General features: G+C 57.3%; 1 protein-coding gene across 2 annotated transcripts; it reads right to left on the bottom strand.

Moving 5' to 3' along the window:
- Positions 1–1,458: 1,458 nt before the first annotated feature.
- Positions 1,459–18,084, bottom strand: PKN3 (protein kinase N3). Of its 2 annotated transcripts, none has more exons than XM_054174265.1 (22): positions 17,937–18,084; positions 14,804–15,086; positions 14,136–14,284; positions 13,355–13,484; positions 13,115–13,263; positions 12,596–12,791; positions 12,189–12,380; positions 11,862–11,971; positions 11,264–11,407; positions 10,256–10,331; positions 9,211–9,397; positions 8,157–8,268; positions 7,523–7,599; positions 6,229–6,295; positions 5,625–5,716; positions 5,087–5,263; positions 4,935–4,997; positions 4,356–4,432; positions 3,693–3,835; positions 3,364–3,471; positions 2,779–2,859; positions 1,459–2,179 (listed from the first exon to the last, which is right to left on the bottom strand). In XM_054174265.1, exons 1-22 carry the CDS (start codon positions 17,955–17,957, stop codon positions 1,967–1,969), a joined length of 2,847 nt encoding a protein of 948 aa, XP_054030240.1. In that variant the 5' UTR covers positions 17,958–18,084; the 3' UTR covers positions 1,459–1,966. The 2 variants fall into 2 exon arrangements, with proteins under 2 accessions (XP_054030240.1, XP_054030241.1); XM_054174266.1 differs by having other exon boundaries at positions 14,136–14,266.
- Positions 18,085–18,800: the final 716 nt, after the last annotated feature.

The following is an 18,800-nucleotide window of genomic DNA, read 5'->3' as shown; positions in this document are numbered from 1 at the left end:
GCTTGTGTGGACAGAAGCAGCAGCAGAGCTGGGCACCTCCTGCCTAACTCAGGCAGCACTGAGGGTGACAGCACTGCTGCCTCAACATGTCAGGGGGGTTGGAATGAAAGACTTGGAAGCTGCGCACCAGAAGACAGGTTCTAGGTCCTGCTCATTGCACTGATGAGAGGGGTGCTGGGAGCTCTCCAGGACAGCAGCAGGTTCTCTTGTTTCCAGCCTAGTAAAAGCCATGCTTCAGGCTTTCAAGGAAGTTTGGGATGGGCCAATTTAGCTTTAAGAACAGAAAAGGCTGTGGGGAGAATTTTAGTCCTGACCCTTTTCTGTTCAAAAAAAAGCCAACCAAACATAAATAAACCAAAGAGCACCAAACAAAACCTTAGATAAGATTTAGTGCCTTAGTGGCTTTGGCTCAGGAGCACAGCTGGCAGGCTGGGAGGGGCACGCAGGGTTTGAGGGTGCTGAGCTCTGCTGACAGGCCCAGCACAGGCACTGGCACAGCAGGATGGGTTCAAGCCAGTTTGAAAACAGAAGGATCCCTTTTGGACCCGCTCCAGAGTTTGTAACCTGTGTCCAGTCTGGTTTGCTCAAGGCAGAAATTCCTGCCAGAGGGAGGTCAGACTGCCAGGAACTGTACCTAGCAGCATTCCAGCATGCAGAGAGGGCTCCCAGGCTGCCTGTCAGTGTGGGCCTGCTGCCATGTGGCTGCTCTCCCCTGCAGCTCTCACTGCTGCTTCAGGTGCCAGTCAAAGCTTTGCCAGCAGGAGCTGCAGCCTGGGACACAACCTGGGCATTCTTTGTAAAGTGCCCCAGGATGGCAGCCTGCAGCCTTTGTTTGCTCTGAACTCCCTCAGTTTGCCTGTGCCTGTTTCACTCCTCTGTGCCTCTCCTGGAGCCCAGGCTCTGTTTTCGCCTGTGCTAACTCTCCCTTGTCCTCCCCTTGAATACAAACTGGAGGGGTAAGAGCTGTGCCTGCCACCTTGTCCTCTGTGAACACTTCCTTTCTAGATACTCTGCCTTGTTTTGCTCAACAACCCAACAGGAAGAGAAGATGTCTGGGAGCAAGGGCAGGGCAGTTACAGGGTCTGTTACCAGCCAAATGAAACCACCTTTAGCTCAGGTTTTCCACCGTCCCCACTCACTCCTTAGCTCTCCCCCAGAGATCCAAGGTATAGCACTGATGAACCTGTGGAGACAGCCCTTGACTGCAGTCCTTTGTGGGGGACAGCTGCTGACACCCTGCAGTCTGTACCCAGCTGGAGTGAGGAGGAGGACGAGTAAAACATCACTGTGGACATTGAAGGAGAAAAATAACCCCCTGCCTGTTGAGCAGAGTGTGGTCAGCCCTGGTCTGAAGCACTCAGCAAACACAAAGGAGGTGGAAAGCTGAAACATTTATTTTCCAGAAAGAGCAGGGGTGAAGCTGTGGCTTCTCTCTATCATTAAAAACAGCAGCTGGGATTTAACTCCCGCCTTTTCCTTATGATGGATCACCTGGGTCATTTTCACACCATCCTTGTCTTGGTTGTATTAAAATCCACCCTCCTCTGACACACACAGAGTCAGGAGTGGGAATGGGCATAGAAGCCTCGCAGCGGGGACGCTGCACATCCTGGAGCCAGGGCAGATGTGGCCACCCTCTGCCTTTGCAGACATTAAAAAGCCCCTCTGGTCCCTGGGGCTCTGCAGTGGCCTGGGTTGCAGACAGGATTTGATTCCATTCACTTAGATCCCCTAAATCCCAGATTTCCATCCCTGTTGAAAGGCAGCAGGAGACACTTCCAGTCAAAGAGGAACTGCTGAAGGGAAGCTGGCACTGAGCATCCCCCGAGCCGAGCGGCTGCAGGGCCCCAGGGGTGAGCTCAGCCTGCAGGGCACCCTCTGAGCGCTGTTGACTTTTCCATTGCCCATGCCAAGTCCTTTCCCCTTCTGCAAGGTGGTGACACTCTGTTCCTGGTTCCTGCAGCACTCAGACCTCTGACAGCTGGCTGGACACGAAGTCAAAGTCCTTGAAGGCAGCCTGCTCCTTGCGGGTCAGCAGAGCAGGCTGCTCAGGGGGGGTCAGGAGAGGCTTCTGGGCTGTGAACTCCTCGTCGAAGTTGCTGACATCAGTTGGGTCTCTCAGAGTGGGCACAAAAGGAGGCTTCAGAGCACGAGCAAGCAAAGCATCCCAGGCAATTCCCTGCAGGGGGACAGGCCAGGTTGACATGAAGAGGGAGGGCTGGATGGAGGGCATGGAGACTGCACGGCCCAAGGCTGCTTCAGAGCACAAGGCTACAGCTCAGACTGTACCGAGGAGGGACAAAACTAGAGCTCAGCCAGGTAGACTTCTCAGCAATCTGCTGAGGATCTTTGCTTACTGCAGGGGCTGCAAAGCTGAGAACCCCTGGCAGAGGGTAATGGTGAGCTGGGATGGAACAACTTTGCCTGGACCAGAGGGACCCCCCTGACCCAAAGCAAAGGTTTCTCTTGAGGGTCACCCTGCAGACTGGCTGGCAGGCACTGCCGTCACCAGATGCTGATCTAAGCAGGGGTGTAGCTTTGTTTGTGCACAGAACAGCACCAGCAGGAACAAGGAACTGGCTCTGGAAGCTTGCAGATCCCAGGACAGAGCTGGGGATGGCTTCTCAGACATGAACTGAACACATTCCTGAGCACAGCACTGAGGTGCAACAGAAGCTGCCACTGACAGCTGACAGAAATGTGCCTCAAGACCAGCAGAGAGCAAATCACTCTCAGCTCACACACAAGAGGTGAGGGAGCAGGACGGCGAGTTCCCACCTTGAAGAAGGGCTGAACTTTGATCTCTTCTGCATCTCTCTCCCCTGCTCCCAGTCTGCGCTCTGGACACTTGCGAAGAAGCTGCAGGGAAGGATCAGGATGAAACAACTGGAACAAGGATGGGCAGAAACCTTCCAGGGAAAGCCCTGAGGAGATGCACTTCCCTTTCCCATTCCGCAGCAAGGTCATGACCTGCTGGTGACAGCTCAGACCCAGCTCCTTGCAGACAACTGGCAGCATCAGCAAGGTACCTGCTAGAAACTGCAGGAAGCCTCTCACGGTAACTCTGACTGCTGGGTCACGTCCCACACCTGAACCAAGCCACCCCCCTAATGGCTCTGACATTCCTGCCCTCAATCAACTCTTCTGCAGGTCAGGCTTAGCAGCACCAGCAGCAAGGAGCCTGCTTAGTCATCCCGGCAGGAGAGCAGCAGTTATGGAAGAAGGAAAAGCAGGTCTGGGTTTGAAATGTTCCCTCAGTCTGTGTGGGCAGCTCCAGACACACACAGAACCCACAGCTCCTCAATGCCCCTCTGGAGCCCCTGACAGCAGCTGCCCCTTCCCCAGGCCCCCCTGTGCCGTTACCTTGCGGGTGATGGCCAGAGCCTGGGCGGAGAGGAAGCGTGGGTACCGCACCTCGTCGTTGACGATGCTGTCGAAGACTTCTTCCTCATCATCCCCAGGGAATGGTGCCTGCAATTGCAACCTCTCATTGTTCAACCCACACAGCAGCTGCTGCTCACTGCTGACAGGGACGGTGGCAGGCAGCTGTGTGCAGCAATGAGCACTGGGTGGGCACAGTGCTGAGTGGCTTCGGTGCCAAGACAGAGCTGGCTGCATCCAGCTCCCAGGTGGCTGAGCACCACTGTCCCCAGGAGTGCTCAGAGAGCTCCTCCTAGCCAGGGAGGCCTTACCTCACCCACGAGCATCTCATAAATGAGCACACCCAGTCCCCACCAGTCCACAGCCCGAGTGTAGGAGATGTCTGTCAGCACCTCTGGAGCCAGGAACTCAGGGGTGCCGCAGAAGGTGCTGGTGCGGTCCCCAAAACCTATTCCTGCAGGAGGAGAAGGCCTCTGTAAAATCCAGCCCACGTCACTGAGTGTTCTCCTGCAGCCTCTCCTCTTCAAGCTCTGCTTCATCCTGTGGCATCATCACTCATTGCTGTTACCAGGGCAAAGGTTCTCCTCAGAGCTTGTTGATGCCAGTAAAGGAGGACAAAATGTGAGCCCCTCCCCAACAGCTCCAGACCAGAAACCCAGAGAGTGCAGGGCCAGGAGGACCTCTTGCAGGTCATTTTGTACACACTATGTGGTACCTGCCCAGTCCTGGCTTCTTTGAACATACAGCACAATGTGAACTCCTGAAGAGCAGAGGACAAAGTGCTCCTTCCAAGCTGGCCATGGCCAGGCAGGGAGTGGGTTTGTTGCTTAGTTTGTTTGGGTTTCTTTGGTTTGGTTTGGGTGGGGGTTGGGTTAGTTGTGAGAGGGGGAGGAACACAAGTGACACACAGCAACCTCAGTATCTCTCTTTGTAGAGCCCAAATAGGTGCTGATGGCTGAACTTCAGCTGCTCACCTTCCTTGCACAGTCCAAAATCTGCAATCTTCACAAATCCTTCAGCATCTAGAAGGAGATTATCCAGTTTCAGGTCCCTGCAGGTGAAGAAGGAGGGGAGTGAAGCCTGAGGACTGGCATCCAGCATCTCTTTGCAAGCAGCAGAAGTTAGATGTTACTAAAGAGAATAAACCCTAAGGCCTGGGTTAGCTCCTGAATGACTTGGAAAATTCCCCTCCATCTGGTGCCATTTTCATCTGAATGAAAGGCTCTCAGAGCAGCCTGGAGCTGAGTGGGGTTTACTCATCTGGAGAAGGGCATCCCACAGCAGTGCGACTGACAGCTTCGCTGGCACAGCAAAGGTGCAAGCGGGGACTGAGAGGTACCCCCAGAACACACTGGCATGGCACAGGGACTCATCACCTGCATGGCAGGGAAAGAGCTTCCAGCTGGCTTCCTGTGCTGTGCAGGTTGCTGGCAGCAACAGGTGGTGGGGAGAACACAGAGGTGAGAAATCCCAGCAAGAGAGAAGCCCCAGGCAGAGCTGCAGGAGGAGACCTGCAGGCTGTGGAACTGACTCCTGATTCTTGGCTGCATTACCTATAGACAATTTTCTTCTCATGCAGGAACTGGAGCCCCAGGACTACACAGGCTGCATAAAACCTGGAAGGGAGAACGAGTTCTCAGGCAGCAGCAAGGACAAGCCAGGTCAAGGTTCCTGGTGCCTGGCAGCTCGGCTGATGCCAACTCACTGTGCCACGTGCTCAGGGAAGACGTCCTCGTGAATGCGCATCATGAGGTCCCCCCCCGGGCTGTACTCCATCACGAAGCAAGCGTGGTCAGGGGTCTGGAAGCAGGCAAAGAGGTTCACCAGGAAGGGGTGGCCAGAGGAGTTCACCACTTCAAATATTCGCTTCTCACAGTGCAGGCTGCCAGGGTGCAAAGAAGGAAACCATCAGTGCTAGGAGGTGGCAGAAAAGCCTCAGCTGGGAAAGAGGACAAAGAGAACCTCCACATCTTGCGCTGGAGAGAGAAAAGGTGAAGGCCAAACAGCATTCGTCTGACATCCTGCAAACCTTGGGCTTTAGAACCTGCTCCAGGTGCTACTGCACCAGGGGCCAGAAAGCAGGTCTGCCAGAGGGTCCTTGTTCCTGGTTTGAGTCACCCAAGGCTCAAGGCTGCATTTAAGCTTTCTGGTGCCATGAGCAGCACACAGGATGCCCACTGAGATGTGGTCACAGGTGTGTGATGCAGCCTCTGGCAGCAGCAGCAGCTCTGGACCAAGCTCACCTCTCAATTTCATCTCTCCTGATGATATCCTTTTTCTTCAAGGCTTTGATAGCAAACAGCTTCCCAGTTGCCTTGTACTGGGCCAGCAGTACCTGAAAGACAGCAGAGCAGCTGCACTTGGAGCCAACCTCCGATTTCCCCTTTGGAGGATTTGGCTCCCAGTGACACAAATTACTCCTCTCTGCTCCAGGCGTTCTCCACACCAAGCCCAAGCAACTCCCAAACCTGAGCACTTTACTCCTACAACTTTGTGCTGCAGCAGCCCGGAGGGTGCCAGGGTCAGTTGCATTCCCTGCACAAGCAGCAGTGTCACAGCTGGCCCCAGGCTCTGCAGCAGGCAGCTGGGCATGGTTTGAGAGATGCAGTCTCTCGCTGCATGATCACCATGGTCATGAGAGGAACGGTGGTAATGTGCACACACCCAGGGTGGTTTTCTCCAGGCTTTGAAGCCAGAGATGTGGAGTTCTGCCTGGGAACCACAGCTGCCCTCTGCGTGAGCTTGGTTTGGGTATCTGCATGGCCACAGATCTCTTCTGTGCTGCAAGGTTTCTACCCAGGCCCAGTCCTGCTGCCCTGCTCCACAGCACAGAGCCTTCTACACTACCTTCCCAAAGTGGCCACGTCCCAGCACAGCAATGCAGTGAAAGTCCTCCAGCTGGACTGGCCTCTTCCTGCAGACAAAGAAAGAAGAACTGCTGAGACTACCCCCAGAAGATGCATAAACAGGAAACAAAGAGGGGTGGGCAAGAAGGCAAATTGCTGTGCCAGCCACTCCTTGCCCAAGCTGGAATCTTGCAAACTCAGGCTGGCTGCTGCTCTTCTGCCCTCAAAAAGGAGCAGGCAGCATGAGGTGAGGGCACTGCTCTGAGCGGCAGCAGGCTGCCTGCCATCCCTGCTGGCAACAGAAGCAGCAGCCTGGCTCTCCTGGGCTCACTTTGCTCTCACTTCCCACACCAGCATCAGTTCCTCTCCACCCCCATATGTGGGGCAGTAACAGTCAGTTCCAGCTGCAATGCTCTCACAGTGCACCAAGAGCTGCAGGAGAAGGGCAGGAGAAGTTCCCAGACAGGAAGGGGAAATGAACCACAGTGAGACAAGAGACAGAAAGAGCTGAATAAAGAGATGCTGTAGGATGTTGTGTCAGCCACAGGCTGTTACCACGGAAACTCTGGCTGCAGAATTGCTGGGAGAGAATTTCAAGCCCAGCCAACCCACACCCTCAAAGCTGCAGTCCAGGAGCACCTTCAAAAGGCAGCAGACTCTCCATACTCCTCAGGGAGTGGAGCGAAGGGCAAAGTGCCAGCACATGAAGGGCTCAGTTCCCTCCTCAGCCTTCTGAGGACTGAAGGTTGGAGCCCTCAAAAGTGATGATGAAATTCTGAACATAATGTGATGATCTGCAGATCATTTGTGCTTTTTTGGTCAGCATTTGTTCCACAGCAGTAAAGTTTTCCCTTTGCTGTATTTACTGCTGTGTCCTTGTTACACACAAGCTGTGGCCACACAGCTGCCAGTGACTCCCTGCTGTGGCTCCCTGCCCCTTGCCATGCAGGCTGCCAGAAGTGTTTCTGGGGTGCACTGGGATGCAGACACATCCGAATGTGCCACACCATGAAGCTCAAACACAAGGGAGCACCTGAAGGCAATTGGGTTGCTTTACCCCCTGCTGGAGTCACCTCTCACTGCAGTGCCGTGGTTAGTCAGCAGGTAAGGCACAGCAGATAGCTGCACAAGCTCAGAGCAGATCTTTCAAGGGGTTGCCTACACTCAGCACTAGGAGTCTGCTGCTGAGAACCCAAAGCAAAACCTGAGCAGAACTTCAGACTGCATGCTCCAAAGTTTCAGCCCAGTGCCTCTGCAACCTGTGCCCCAAGGCAGCCCACGCTGCCCACAGCTACCTTGGAGATGCTGGCGTCTGAAATTCTGCTACAGCAGAGCTGGAAGACTTCTCCTCAACATGCAGCCTCTTCAGACACTAGGAACAGAAAGAAAACAACAGGGTCACATCCTCTGGAATCACCAAGTCCCACCTGAACATCCACACTTTCACCTCTGCAATGACCCAGCTAACATCAGCTCTGCTTGGAGGGAAGCAGCACAAGAGCAGATTATCTGTGGTCACACTAAGCCATTGCCATATCCTTTTTGATGGGGCCAAGCCTTTTGCAATAAACACTTTGGAAAGTCTAGGATAAAACATTTCCTTCCTATAAAAAAGGCCTCTCATGTCCCAGGAGGAGTCACAGTGCTCACAGAATGCAGCTTCTGCTGTGAGCAAAGCCAAATGAGCAGGGGTAGGATGTGGCAGAGCTCAGGTCCTCAACCACTCTGCTACTCGCAGCAACTTCCTTGCTCCTTCCTGACCAAAAGTTGCTCTCTTCTTGGTTTTGCCCACTTCCTTTGAAGACAAAGAACTTCACCTGGTCTTAAGAGCCTGCTGAGCCTCTTCCCTGTCTCCCTGTGCTCTTGCCCTGGGCTCTCAGCCCTTCCGTGACACAGCCCCCGGGGTCTGCTCCCCGCCCAGGCGATTACCGGAGAGTCTGCAGGCGACAGAGAGGACTCCTTGGAGCTGCCCATCAGGAAGAGACGTGGAGGCTTGGCTGGGCTTTCACCAGCAAACGTCAGCTTGGCCACAGGGAACTCACTGCGTTTGAGAGAGAAAATTGGAGACTGCCTTAGGGCAGAGCACTGCACACAGAGACCTCAGCACCCCCTGCCACAGGAGCAGAGCCCAGCCCTGCGCCCTGGCTGACACCGCAGGTCTGTGAAGCGTGGGCAGCACATGCAACCCCCAGAGCAAAGAGCTGGGAGGCTGCTGCTGCTTGGCCTCACCCAAAGGTGCTCTCTGATGCTGTAACAAAAGGGTGTGAAGGACTAAATCTGGGACAAAGACTTTAAAGGAACTCCAGACCTCAGCAGGACCACCATGGCTGGTTCTGGCTTCTCTGCCAGGCTCTGAGGGCCAGAGCAGCCTCTTCCAGAGCAACTCATGATTGAAAAACTAACTCCAACCATGAAAAAAACTGATTTGGGAAGCATTTTCTTCTACATCATATTTAACAGCCTGGCTGTGGCCCTCCTGAGCGCTGCATCATGCTGGGCTGCAGGCAGCCTGGCAGAGGAGTGCAGCCCCAGCAGCCACTCTGCCCTGCACAGTTACTGCACTGCTGAGGGCATCCAGCCGGAGCAGCTCTCTTCTCCCCAGCAGCACATCTGCTGGTGTGTGTTAAACAACTCTCTTGTTGCTGTTCTACCACAGCCTTTCCTTATCACCACTTTTCTGGCCACAGATCTTGCTGCAGAGGAGAAGCCAGGTGCTGAGGGTGCCCTGGCTCTGGGGCACACTGCTTGTGAGGGCAGCAGATCTGAAGTGGGCACAAAGGGAGACGAGAGCTAGGCACAGGGTTTGAGCACCCCACCAAACCCAGCTGGCAGCCTTGGCTTTTCTCAGCCCCCTCAGTTCAGTTCCTCTGAGACCTTTTTCTCACAGCAGCCTTCCCCACTTTAGCAAGGTGCAAGCAAGACCCTGCAGATCCTCCCTGCGCTCCCTGCAGTGCCCCCCAGCCCTGCTCAGATCCTGCCTTACCTGCTCCCTTTGGGCAGGGGCTCAGCAGGGCTCTGAGGGGCAGCTGAAGAGAAGTCTGCCTGGCTGGGGTCATGCAGTGCGGGGCTCAGGCTGCTTATGGAGCTACAGGGAGGGAGGAAGCTCATCATCAGGCGACCCCAGGCAGCGACGTTGATGTTCATCTGAGGAGCTCGGAGAAATTCCTTCCCTGCAAGAGTCAGGGTCAGAGCACCCCTGGGGCTCCAAGCTGCCCTGGGTTGCTCAACAAGAAGCCCACCTTGGCCTCCCCACCCTGGGAGGTTTAATACTGGTGACAGCTCCACCTAAATCCAGCTGCACAGGACAGCACAGCTGGCCTCCAGAAGAAACTGCATGGAACTCAGATGGATTTTATCTGCAGGCTCTCCTCTCTCTCCACACTGCCTTCCAGGCCTGCAGCCTGGGAGAGGGCTTCTGAAAACGTCTTACAAGAGTAAAACATTTGGAATGCTTCCATTATGCTTCCTGAAGAATATGAAATCTCCTTTGTTCCCACTGCCACGAGCGCTCAGCATGCACCTCGCTCAGCTTCACCAGAACGACTTTGCAGGCAGAAAAGGAGGCATGGCAGTGACTGCAGTCCCTGAGCTGCTCCTCCCAGCTGCCAGCTCGCACCCCCACAGGCAGCAGCCGCTGGGGGGTCCTGCCCCTGCCTCCTAGAATTCAGCTTTCCAGAAACCCTCCCAGGGTCTGCTCGTCGGTAGCAGCATTGCTGGTTACAGCAGCAGAGCTCCTGGGTCGTGCCAAGAAGTCTGTTAAATAACCACTAATTAGGTCTTCTCAGAATAATTGTGACTGGAAACACCTCAGCAGCATCCCCTTGGACACCACGCTGCAGCCTGGCTGCCTGCAGGGTCTGTGGCTGACCAGAGTCACATTCTGACACAGCCACCCATTCACACGCAGTAATTAGCCAGCATGTTCAGGTCTCACTGATTAAGGGCCAGGAGTGCTCCCCAGCCCACCTGTGCCAGCCTGCCCGTGCCAGCCCCTGCCCTCCTGCCCGGGCAGCCCTCCTGCCGCTCACCTTTCTGCTTGGGGAAGATGCGCTTCTGCCGCTGCAGCCTCGGCCTCCTCTCAAGGACAGGGTTGCAGAACATCACCTGCCAGGGAGGCAGAGCAGCTCTGTCAGGACTCCCCTCTCACACTTCCACCGCCCTGCCCTCTCACCGAGCCCCCAGTCCCTGGCTGGCAAGGCAGGAGTCACTGCCATAGCCTGCACTGATCTGGCTTCGCCCTCTGAACACCTCTCCCTTCAGGGTGTGTTTAGATGTCAGAATTTTCTGCCACCTGGAATGCAGAACCCCCCAGAATTGAGATCAATTCCTATCCCAAACACAATTAATCCAGTTTGTGAAGCCATGCATAAAGCACACAGCCATTTGGAGGGGGGCGAGGGGAAGTAGTCATCCATGGCACAGAAGTGCAAAACAAAAAGCTCACAAAAACAACCCCCACAAAACCAAGCCACAAAAGCCAAGCAGGGGGGAGAGGAGGTGAATGTTGGTACCTGAGGTCAGGATCCTATTTTTAGAAAGAAAACCACAGGAACTTTCACCACAGCACAGAGCAGAGAGCACCCTGGCCTCTGGGGGGTTCTGGCTGAGCTCAGGGGTGGAACTTCAGACTATTGTTAGCCTCAGAAAGATGACAAAATAGCAGAGCCTGAGGGCTGTGGATCTGACTCTGCAGGCTCTGCAATTGAACCCTGCCCAGGAAGGCACCAGCTCAGCCCCAGCATCACCCACGGCTCACAGGGAGCCAACAGCAGGCTCCCAAGGCAGAGCAGCCCAGGGGCACCCCCGGGGCTGGGGCACCCCCGGGGCTGGGGCACCCCCGGGGCTGGGGCACCCCCGGGGCTGGGGCACCAGCCTGGTCCTTGCTGCTGGCTGACACTGATGCAAAAGGATTTCGGGTGCTGTTCCCCACCCCGGGACTCCTGCCCCTTCCATTCCTCGTACCCAGGCCTGAGCAGCTGCTGCCAGGGCAGGCCCCCGAGCAGGTCCCTGCCGAGGGAGCGCGGCTGGCTCCGTACCTCTGCAAAGAGCAGCCCCTGGGGCTCCAGGGCCAGGCACAGGCCGTGCCGCTCGTTGTCCAGGAAATCGTCCAGGCGCAGGAACTTCACCCCACAGAGCTCCCTCCAGTCCCTCCAGTACACTGCAATCTCCAGCTCACGAGACTGGGGGCACAGGGGTGGGGAGAACAAGGAGAGCAGAAGCATCACAGCCTGCCCCAGGCTCTGGCAAGGGCACACAAACCTGCTGGGACAGGCAGCGGTGACCTAAAGCATGCACAAGGGTCTGCTTTAATCCTGGGCCCTGCTCTCTCTGCTTTCAGACCTCAGCTGCAGACCCTTGGGGATGGCTGTCCTGAGCCCCCGCTTCAGAACCCCCGAGAGCCACTTTGCTGCTAAGATTAAATACAACTGCTGAGAGCAGGAGGGAAGGACAACAGATGCTGCTCAGGCTGAATCCCTGCCAGAGCTGCACTGCCTTCAGGGGAAGGCTAAGACAGCTGACACAGAAAAGGACAAGGGGACAGCAGCAGTGCAGTTGGGATGGAGGTGAGTGGCAGCACATGAGGCAAGGGGAGATGGAAAACCAAAACACACAGGGAATCTGGGCAAGACTCACCCGGTCCAGCTCAATGACAAAGCTCTGGTCCCATGCCTGGTTATTAACTGGTCCCCAGTTTGTTTGGCCAACCACCTTATTGTCCACTTTGAGCACAGCAAGGACCTCATCTGGACAAAGGAGAGCAGAGGGGTTCTGATCAACCAGCAGAGGAACTCTCCTGTGCTGGAGGTGAACACCCCAGGCAGAGGTACTCCAGGAGAGTGCTGGCCAGAGCAGGTCCAGCACAGCTCCCTCCCGTGCTGCAGGAAGCAGGTTGCTCACAGCAGGGTATTGCAGCACCCTGCTGAGAAGCCCCCAGGCAGCCCCTCAGGGGAGCACACTCACTGCTTGGCTCCTCGCTCCGCAGGTACTTCCCTGCGGCGCTGCGGCCAGGGATCCCCAGCCCTACTCGTGCTCGGGAGAAGGACCTCAGGTCTCCTGGGCTGCCACAGAGGGGAGAGGTCCCAGCCACCCGGGAGCGCCCTGGGACGTGCTCCAGCAGGTCCTGACACCCCATCAGCCTCACTTCCAGTGTTCCTGGGGAGGAGAAGGGAAGGAATATGATTACTGAAAAATAAAATGAAGCTGAAGCATCAGCCCAGCCCCACGGGCCCCAGGCTTTCCCAGCTTGATGGTTTCTTGGTTCACATCCCAAATCTATCCCAGATGGACAGACTGCAAAGCCCCAAGAGCAGAGGCTGCAGCTGCCCTCAGAACATCCAATGTCACATCACCAGAGGCTTTGCTCCCACCTGTGAGGGCTGTGGGTTTGATGACTGAGGTGGGCTGGATGCCACCGTGCCGAGCGCCCAGGGAGGATGTCTGCACCAGCTCCTGCTTGATCAGGGCTCTCTTTGGGTGGTCAGGAGGCAGCTCACCAAGCTGACGTTCCAGGGCCAAGCGCAGAAGGTCAATCTTCTGAGAGGACTCCTGCAGACGACCCTGAGCCTGGCAGTGTGGAGCAGAACAGGCAGAACTCGGTGCACAGCCCCAGTCCAGCACAACCTGTCCTGTATGAGCTGCTGAAGGCAGCTTCAAGAAGAGAGCAGCCACCCTCTTACTGCTAAACAAACAGAAGGGAATACTCTCCCAGAGCTGCTGAGCCCCTCCGTGGCACTGCTGCTGCTCCTGAGCAAGGAGCATTATCCCTAGGAGGCAAAGGGGTCCTGGGCTGCACTCTGCACTGACTCTTGGCCGCTCCTGCTTGCTCCTGCCAGATCCCCAGTGGTGAGACATGAAACCGCCCTCCCGGGGGCCCTGCAGGAGCTCACCTCAGCCAGAAACTTGCGGTCCTGCACGCGACGCCCCCCCAGGGTCTTCAGCACATTCTTCGCCCCCTCGGCCACGGCAGCCTCGATGCGCAGGTGGTGCCGCAGCTCCTCCATGCGCAGCTCCGCGGCGCTGATGGACCCAGGGCTCGCTGCGGACACGACGTGGGGAGGGTGGGAACTGAGTGCTGTGCAGCTCAGGGCTCTGGCTGCAGCTGCTCTGGGCTGGATCACTTCCCTCACCTGCTGGGTCCGCTGCGTCCTCCAGCCCCGCCGCGGCCTGCGCCACCCTCCCGATGTGCATGCGGATGATCTCCGCCTTGGTCCTGCTGTCCTGCAACACCTGCTGAGCTGCAGCCAGCAGCTTCCGCTCCTGCCACAAAGCAAGCAGAGAGAACCAGGCTGTCAGAGCTGGGTGATGGGGATGTGTCCACAGGTGAGGGTGAGGAGGTGCCTGCAAGAAGGGACAGGAAGGGTTCAGAGATGGCACAGGTAGCAGTCAGGTAAGGGAGAGAGCGCTGAGGAGCAAGGGCTTGGAGATCACCACCTCCACCTGTGCAGGGAAGGGACAGGTCAAGGACAAATCCAGTTGATGCCAGACCTTGCAGTCACTGAGACTCCTGGGTCACTGCTGCAGTGCTGCTGAGCAGAGGCTGGGAGCAAACAAAGCATCACAACCCTCTGCACTGCTGCCCTGCCTGAATTAAGCTTCACAAGAACCTTGGGTTTTGGGTGGGTTTTTTACCCTTTACTTTTAAATGCTCTGAAAATTGTTCTCACATCCAGAGCCCCTGCATGCTGTGCTCTGCCCCAGGCAGCCCAGGGGCAGCTCAGTGCCAGAGCCTTTGTAACTCTCCTTCCTCAATCAGTGACAGTCTCCCCTGCAGCCCTGCCCAGGCCTGGAGCACTTTCTCTCCAGCACCACTTCCACCACCCCACTTCCCACAGGAACCTTTGTGGATGGGGTTCAGACACAAATCCTGGCCCAGGAGGTTGTGTTCCTGCGTGGCTGCTTGCCGCTTACCTTGGATGCTGAGTACATCTGGATCACGTTCTCAGCTCCTTGTTTCACTTTCATTTCAACCTGCAGCTGCTTTTTCAGAGCTTCAACCTTCCTTGCCACGGGGTCTGGGTTTCTCTCCCAAAGACAAGGATCTGGGGATACAGATCCATCTGCACACACAATGCAACCAGATGTCAGCAGCAGTGTTTCCTGCGGCAGGTCACTGCTCCAGGGATGGGGAACTCCATAAAAGGTTAGGCTACAAAGGTCTGGAGGGCTCTGGTGCACCGAGCTGCCCACAGAGCACTGCTCCAAATGGAGCTCGAGCTCACAGCTGTACCAACTTATCAGTGAACATGTCCTAACAAGCACCCTTCCAATTTTGCCCTCCCTCATCCTGTAAGACACTTGGGGTTCAGCTGTGCAGAAACTCTGCTCTAATTAAAAGGTAAACTCTCTTTAATTCCACCTACAGCCTGCTCCTGAGCTTTGTCCACACCCAGCACTCTCAGCAGGTCTGCTCCCCGCACTGATCTCCCGTTGCTTCCTTTCACCTTCACTGCCCATTCTCAGCTGTTTCCTGCAGAGGTTCTTTCATTGGCTGAACACCAGCAAAAGAAACTCCCACTGCTTGTGCCCCCCTCAGAATCAGGCACTGGAAGAGCGTTTTCCTGCCAGCCAGGACCTACCTGCCCTACTCTCCTCTCTGTCTGTGAGCACAATCCTAGCATTCAGCTCCTGGAGCTCCCAGTGCAGCTGCTCCAGTTTCCTGTTGGAAGACTTCAGGACGTGCTCTATGTGGGCAAGGTTTTTTCTGTCTGTGGTGGCTTTGCGCAGGTTTTCTGCTCCCTCTTTGATCTTCAGCTCCTTCTGTATAGCTCTGCGCAGCAGCTCCCTCTCCCCTTCCAGTTTCTGCTGGAAGCTGGGATCCATGAAGTTCACACCATTGCCCAGCTGCAAGAGGCAGCTGCCCTGCAAGCAAGCAGCCACGGCAAGAGGGTTTCAGGCACAGCACACACAGCAGCACCCCACACGGCTCCACTCCGTCTCATTCAGGGACAGGTTCACACAAAGTCTGGAGCCAACCCTTTTGCCAGGCTTTTGAGACCCCCAGACCTGCAATGAAGCTGCAGAGAACAGAACACAATGTTGATCTCAGTGTGTCTTAATTTGGGTTTAAACCCTAATGGGGAGAAACTCTCCAGCTTCCTGGTCTCCTCATTTAATGTCTGCACACATCTTTGTTCTCCAGGTGTCAAAGCCCAGCCAGTGTCTGCCCTTGTTCTGACCACCAGGAGCTTTGCCTGGTGTGAGGTACTGGATACAGCTTTTTACCCGAGGAAGTCTTGATGGGGACTGCTCAGTGGCCTCAACTCACCTGCCAGAGCTGTCACCAGAATGCATTAACCCTCAGCTGTGAGCCCTGAAGAAGAGCAAGGTAAGAGCTGCAGCTGCTTGTACAAAGGAGCAAGCAGAAGGGGCAGCTTCACTTCCTGCTGTGTCCAAAAAGGGAAGCACTCTCGTCTCAGTCTGCAGTGACCTACAGGCCACTTTAAAACATTATCTTAAGCTACATTCATAGCACTCAGGCTTGTCCTGGGCTTTGTTTTTCATCGTTTCCAGTGCTGCTTGTTGTGGTGATCTGTGGCTGAGCAGCAGCTCTGCACAGAGCTGTGATTCCAGACCCTTCTGATCAGTGAACACATTGATAACCTAACGTGAACCACAAGGGTCACAGAGCCAAGCTCCACCACCTGGCAGAGCACAAGTGACAGAGCACAGCAGTGGCCAGAGAGAGCTCAGGCACAACCTGGCCAACAGCAGCCCTGCTGGCTCGCTGTGCCCCCTGCCCCTCCCTGGTCAGGAGCACTGCGCAGCCACAGCCTGTGCCACCCACACAGAAAGGACCACCTCACCCCACCAGGGTGCTTTGCTGTGCACCTCTGAGCCCCCCCAAACATCCTCCATCACTCTCTGCTACCATTTCACTCTAATAGCAAAAACCATTACAGAAGGAGGGGAAAAAAAAATATCTCTATTTTGGACTTGGCCTGGCCCCAGGCTGGCCCTGAGCAGAGCCTCGATGGCCAAAATAGGAGTTGTTCAGGCTGGTCACAGAACAAAAAGGTTCAGATTAACATCCTGCTTCCAGGAAGTTCTCACCCAATTAGTAAAGCCAGGAACAAAGCCAGAGCTTTGAAAAAACATCCAGAGTTTTGGGAGGAAGAACTTGAATCATGGAGCTCCTGAGTCACAGCAACCTTTACCAGCTCCAGCCTGGACAATCACAAAGCTCTTTATCCAGTCCCTAGCAAGGGACCAAAAGGAGTTCCCCGGTTCCAACCCTCATGCAACCCAGCCCTGGTGGGGAAGCAAAGCCAGCACAGGCTGCTGAACAGAGCTGGCCCTTGGCTCAGAGCAGGCACAGCCTGGGCAGCTCTCAGGTCCATTTTCCTCCGCATCCCCCTCTGCCGAGCGCCAGGCTGAGCAGCAGCTAATGCAGCGTGTCCTAGGTAGAGCTAGAAAGTAAGCATGGTCTGCTGCACTGCACTGCACTGCAGCCTTCTTCCCCTCTGTGGACCAGGGGGGACCACCACAGGACATCATTTGCAGCAGGAGGATGAAATCTTTTCTTGATGGGGAGGGTGGGGAAGCTGCAGGTGCATTTGTGTTGATCCATTTTGCATTCCGACCCAGGCACTTCCGTGCGGTGCCAGGACACTGCCCCAGGCCCTGCCGCAGCTGCTGTGCTCCCAGGGCAGGTCAGTCCTTCAGGGCACGTCTCCAGTGCGACCCTGAGACAGCCTTGCAGTGAAACACCCAAGTCAGCTTCAAAGACCTCACTTTTGCCCCTTGTAGTGGGGCTGCCCAAGCCCATCCTGGGCTGGACTCCTGCCATACCGCAGTGTCAGGACTGCTTCTTAACTGAAGCAAAAGCTTCAGCAGCACCAGAGTTGTGCTTGGTCCTTTGGATGGCAGCCCAGGGAGACCCCTTGCTATGCCTGGCAACGAGTTTCACCTGCCCAGAGCCAGGGCATGGGAGCTGGTTGAGGGCTGCAGGGAGACCCCCGCAGCCCACCCGCGTTCACTGGGACACTGCAGGGCACAGCTGGCTTGTGCTGCAGGGACGAAGCCTGTGTCGGACGGACTCTCACCGACCGCATTCACTATCCACGAGGAAAAGCCACGGCCAGGGTTGGAGCAAAGGCGCTTGCAGCCCTGCCTGCAAGGCAACCCCTTCCCGAGCCGGAGATGCGCGGGCTGCGGAGGGCGGAGAGCAGCGCCCAGGAGGCACCGCGATGGGGCCAGCCCGGCCCGCGGCAGCCAGGGCTCTTTGTGCCGCTCCCTCCATCCCTGCTTTCCCGCATGAGGTTTGGGATGCCCCGGGCAGGGCATCTCCCGGCTCCGGGAGCTCCTTCCAGGAGCGGCCGCGTTCCCGGCGCGGAGCCCTGCTGCCCTCCCCCGGAGTCTGCAGCCCCTCTGTGCCGAGAGGGAATTTCCTCAGCGGGCATCGGCTCTGCCCGAACCCCACTTTCCGGAGGCGAGGAGGGACCGCTGTAGGGCCCCCACCTGCTCCGCACAGCCGCTCCCAGCCCCCGGGGAGCGGCCAAAGGCGGAGGGGCCGGCGAGAATCAACCCTGCCCACACCGTCGCCCCCTCCCCAGGGTCGGGGGCTGCCGGCGGAGGGGAGAGTTGAGGCAGAACGATAGAGGAAACCCGTGCACCCTTCGGGGACCCCAGGAGGACGGGGGAGGTCCGCCCAGGGTAGGGGGCTCCGCCCGCCTTTGCTGTGCCCCCCCGAGCCCTTGGCACGGCGCTCACCTGCGGGGTCCCCGCCGCCATTTCTCCGCCCGGCCCCGACGGCTGCTGGCACTTTTCAAACTTGAGGCTCCCGGGAAGCGGTGAGCCGCCGCCAGCGCCCTCTCGCGGGGTGCGGGCCCGGGAGAGCTGCCGACGGGCGGCCCCGGGGGAGCGCGGAGCCTCCCCGCCCCTTCCCCGCGCACCGCCCGGCCCTGCCCGGCCCTGCCCAGCGGGGTCCGCGGCCAGCCGCGGCCAGCCGCGGCCCCCGCCCCGGGCCGGGGCTTGTCTCGCCGCGTTCGCCCGCCCCGAGGGGAAGTGCGCAGCCGGGAGCAGGCGGCGGGTCCCGCGGCGCGCAGGGATGGCGGCGGGAAGCGGAGAGCCGACAGGCCGGACGCGGAGACCGAGGTACCTCCCGCTCCCAGCGCGGACATCGCCCCCGCCTCGGGCTGCTGGGGACGGAGCGCCCGGAGGGGCCCTTGGGAGGCACAGCGGTTGCGGGGGCGCGGCAGGGGGACTGCGTGGGGACGCGCACAGGGACAGGGCTCCCGAAGTGGGGCCCCGCTCGGGTCCGACACCCTTGAGAGCTGGGAGGGAGCCCCGCGGTTGGCCCCGTTTGCTAAGCGGAGCCTATCGGGGGGTTCCAGTTGTAGGCTCCATACCGACTCGTACCGGGCGTTCGTTTGCTGGGGAACCAGCGAAGATCAACTCTCCTTTCGGGAGCTTCCCTGGAAGGGGCGGAGCCGGCTCCAGCGCTGCTCTTGGACTCGGTTCGCTGCAGAGCTGCCTCTCTGCATGAGGGATCTGGGGGCCAGCTGAGTATTTAAGAAACTAACGCGAGTGTGCTGGCAAGGCTGGCAGCAATGCCCAGCCACCAGCAGCGAGCCC

Source organism: Dryobates pubescens, chromosome 29 (genome assembly GCF_014839835.1).
Source record: "Dryobates pubescens isolate bDryPub1 chromosome 29, bDryPub1.pri, whole genome shotgun sequence".
NCBI classification, from domain to species: domain Eukaryota; kingdom Metazoa; phylum Chordata; class Aves; order Piciformes; family Picidae; genus Dryobates; species Dryobates pubescens.
The sequence above is the reverse complement of the archived record's forward strand: the minus strand, read 5'-3'. Positions and strand labels throughout refer to the sequence as shown.

Bases quoted from the DNA above. Each gene is read 5' to 3' on its own strand.
- PKN3 (XM_054174265.1), bottom strand. From the start codon at position 17,957: ATGGCGGCGGGGACCCCGCAG. The intron at 10,332-11,263 runs GTACGGAGCCAG...CCTCCCTGGCAG, and splicing joins AGGGGCTGCTCTTTGCAGAG to GTGATGTTCTGCAACCCTGT. The intron at 4,998-5,086 runs GTGAGTTGGCAT...TCTCCCTTCCAG, and splicing joins TTCCCTGAGCACGTGGCACA to GTTTTATGCAGCCTGTGTAG.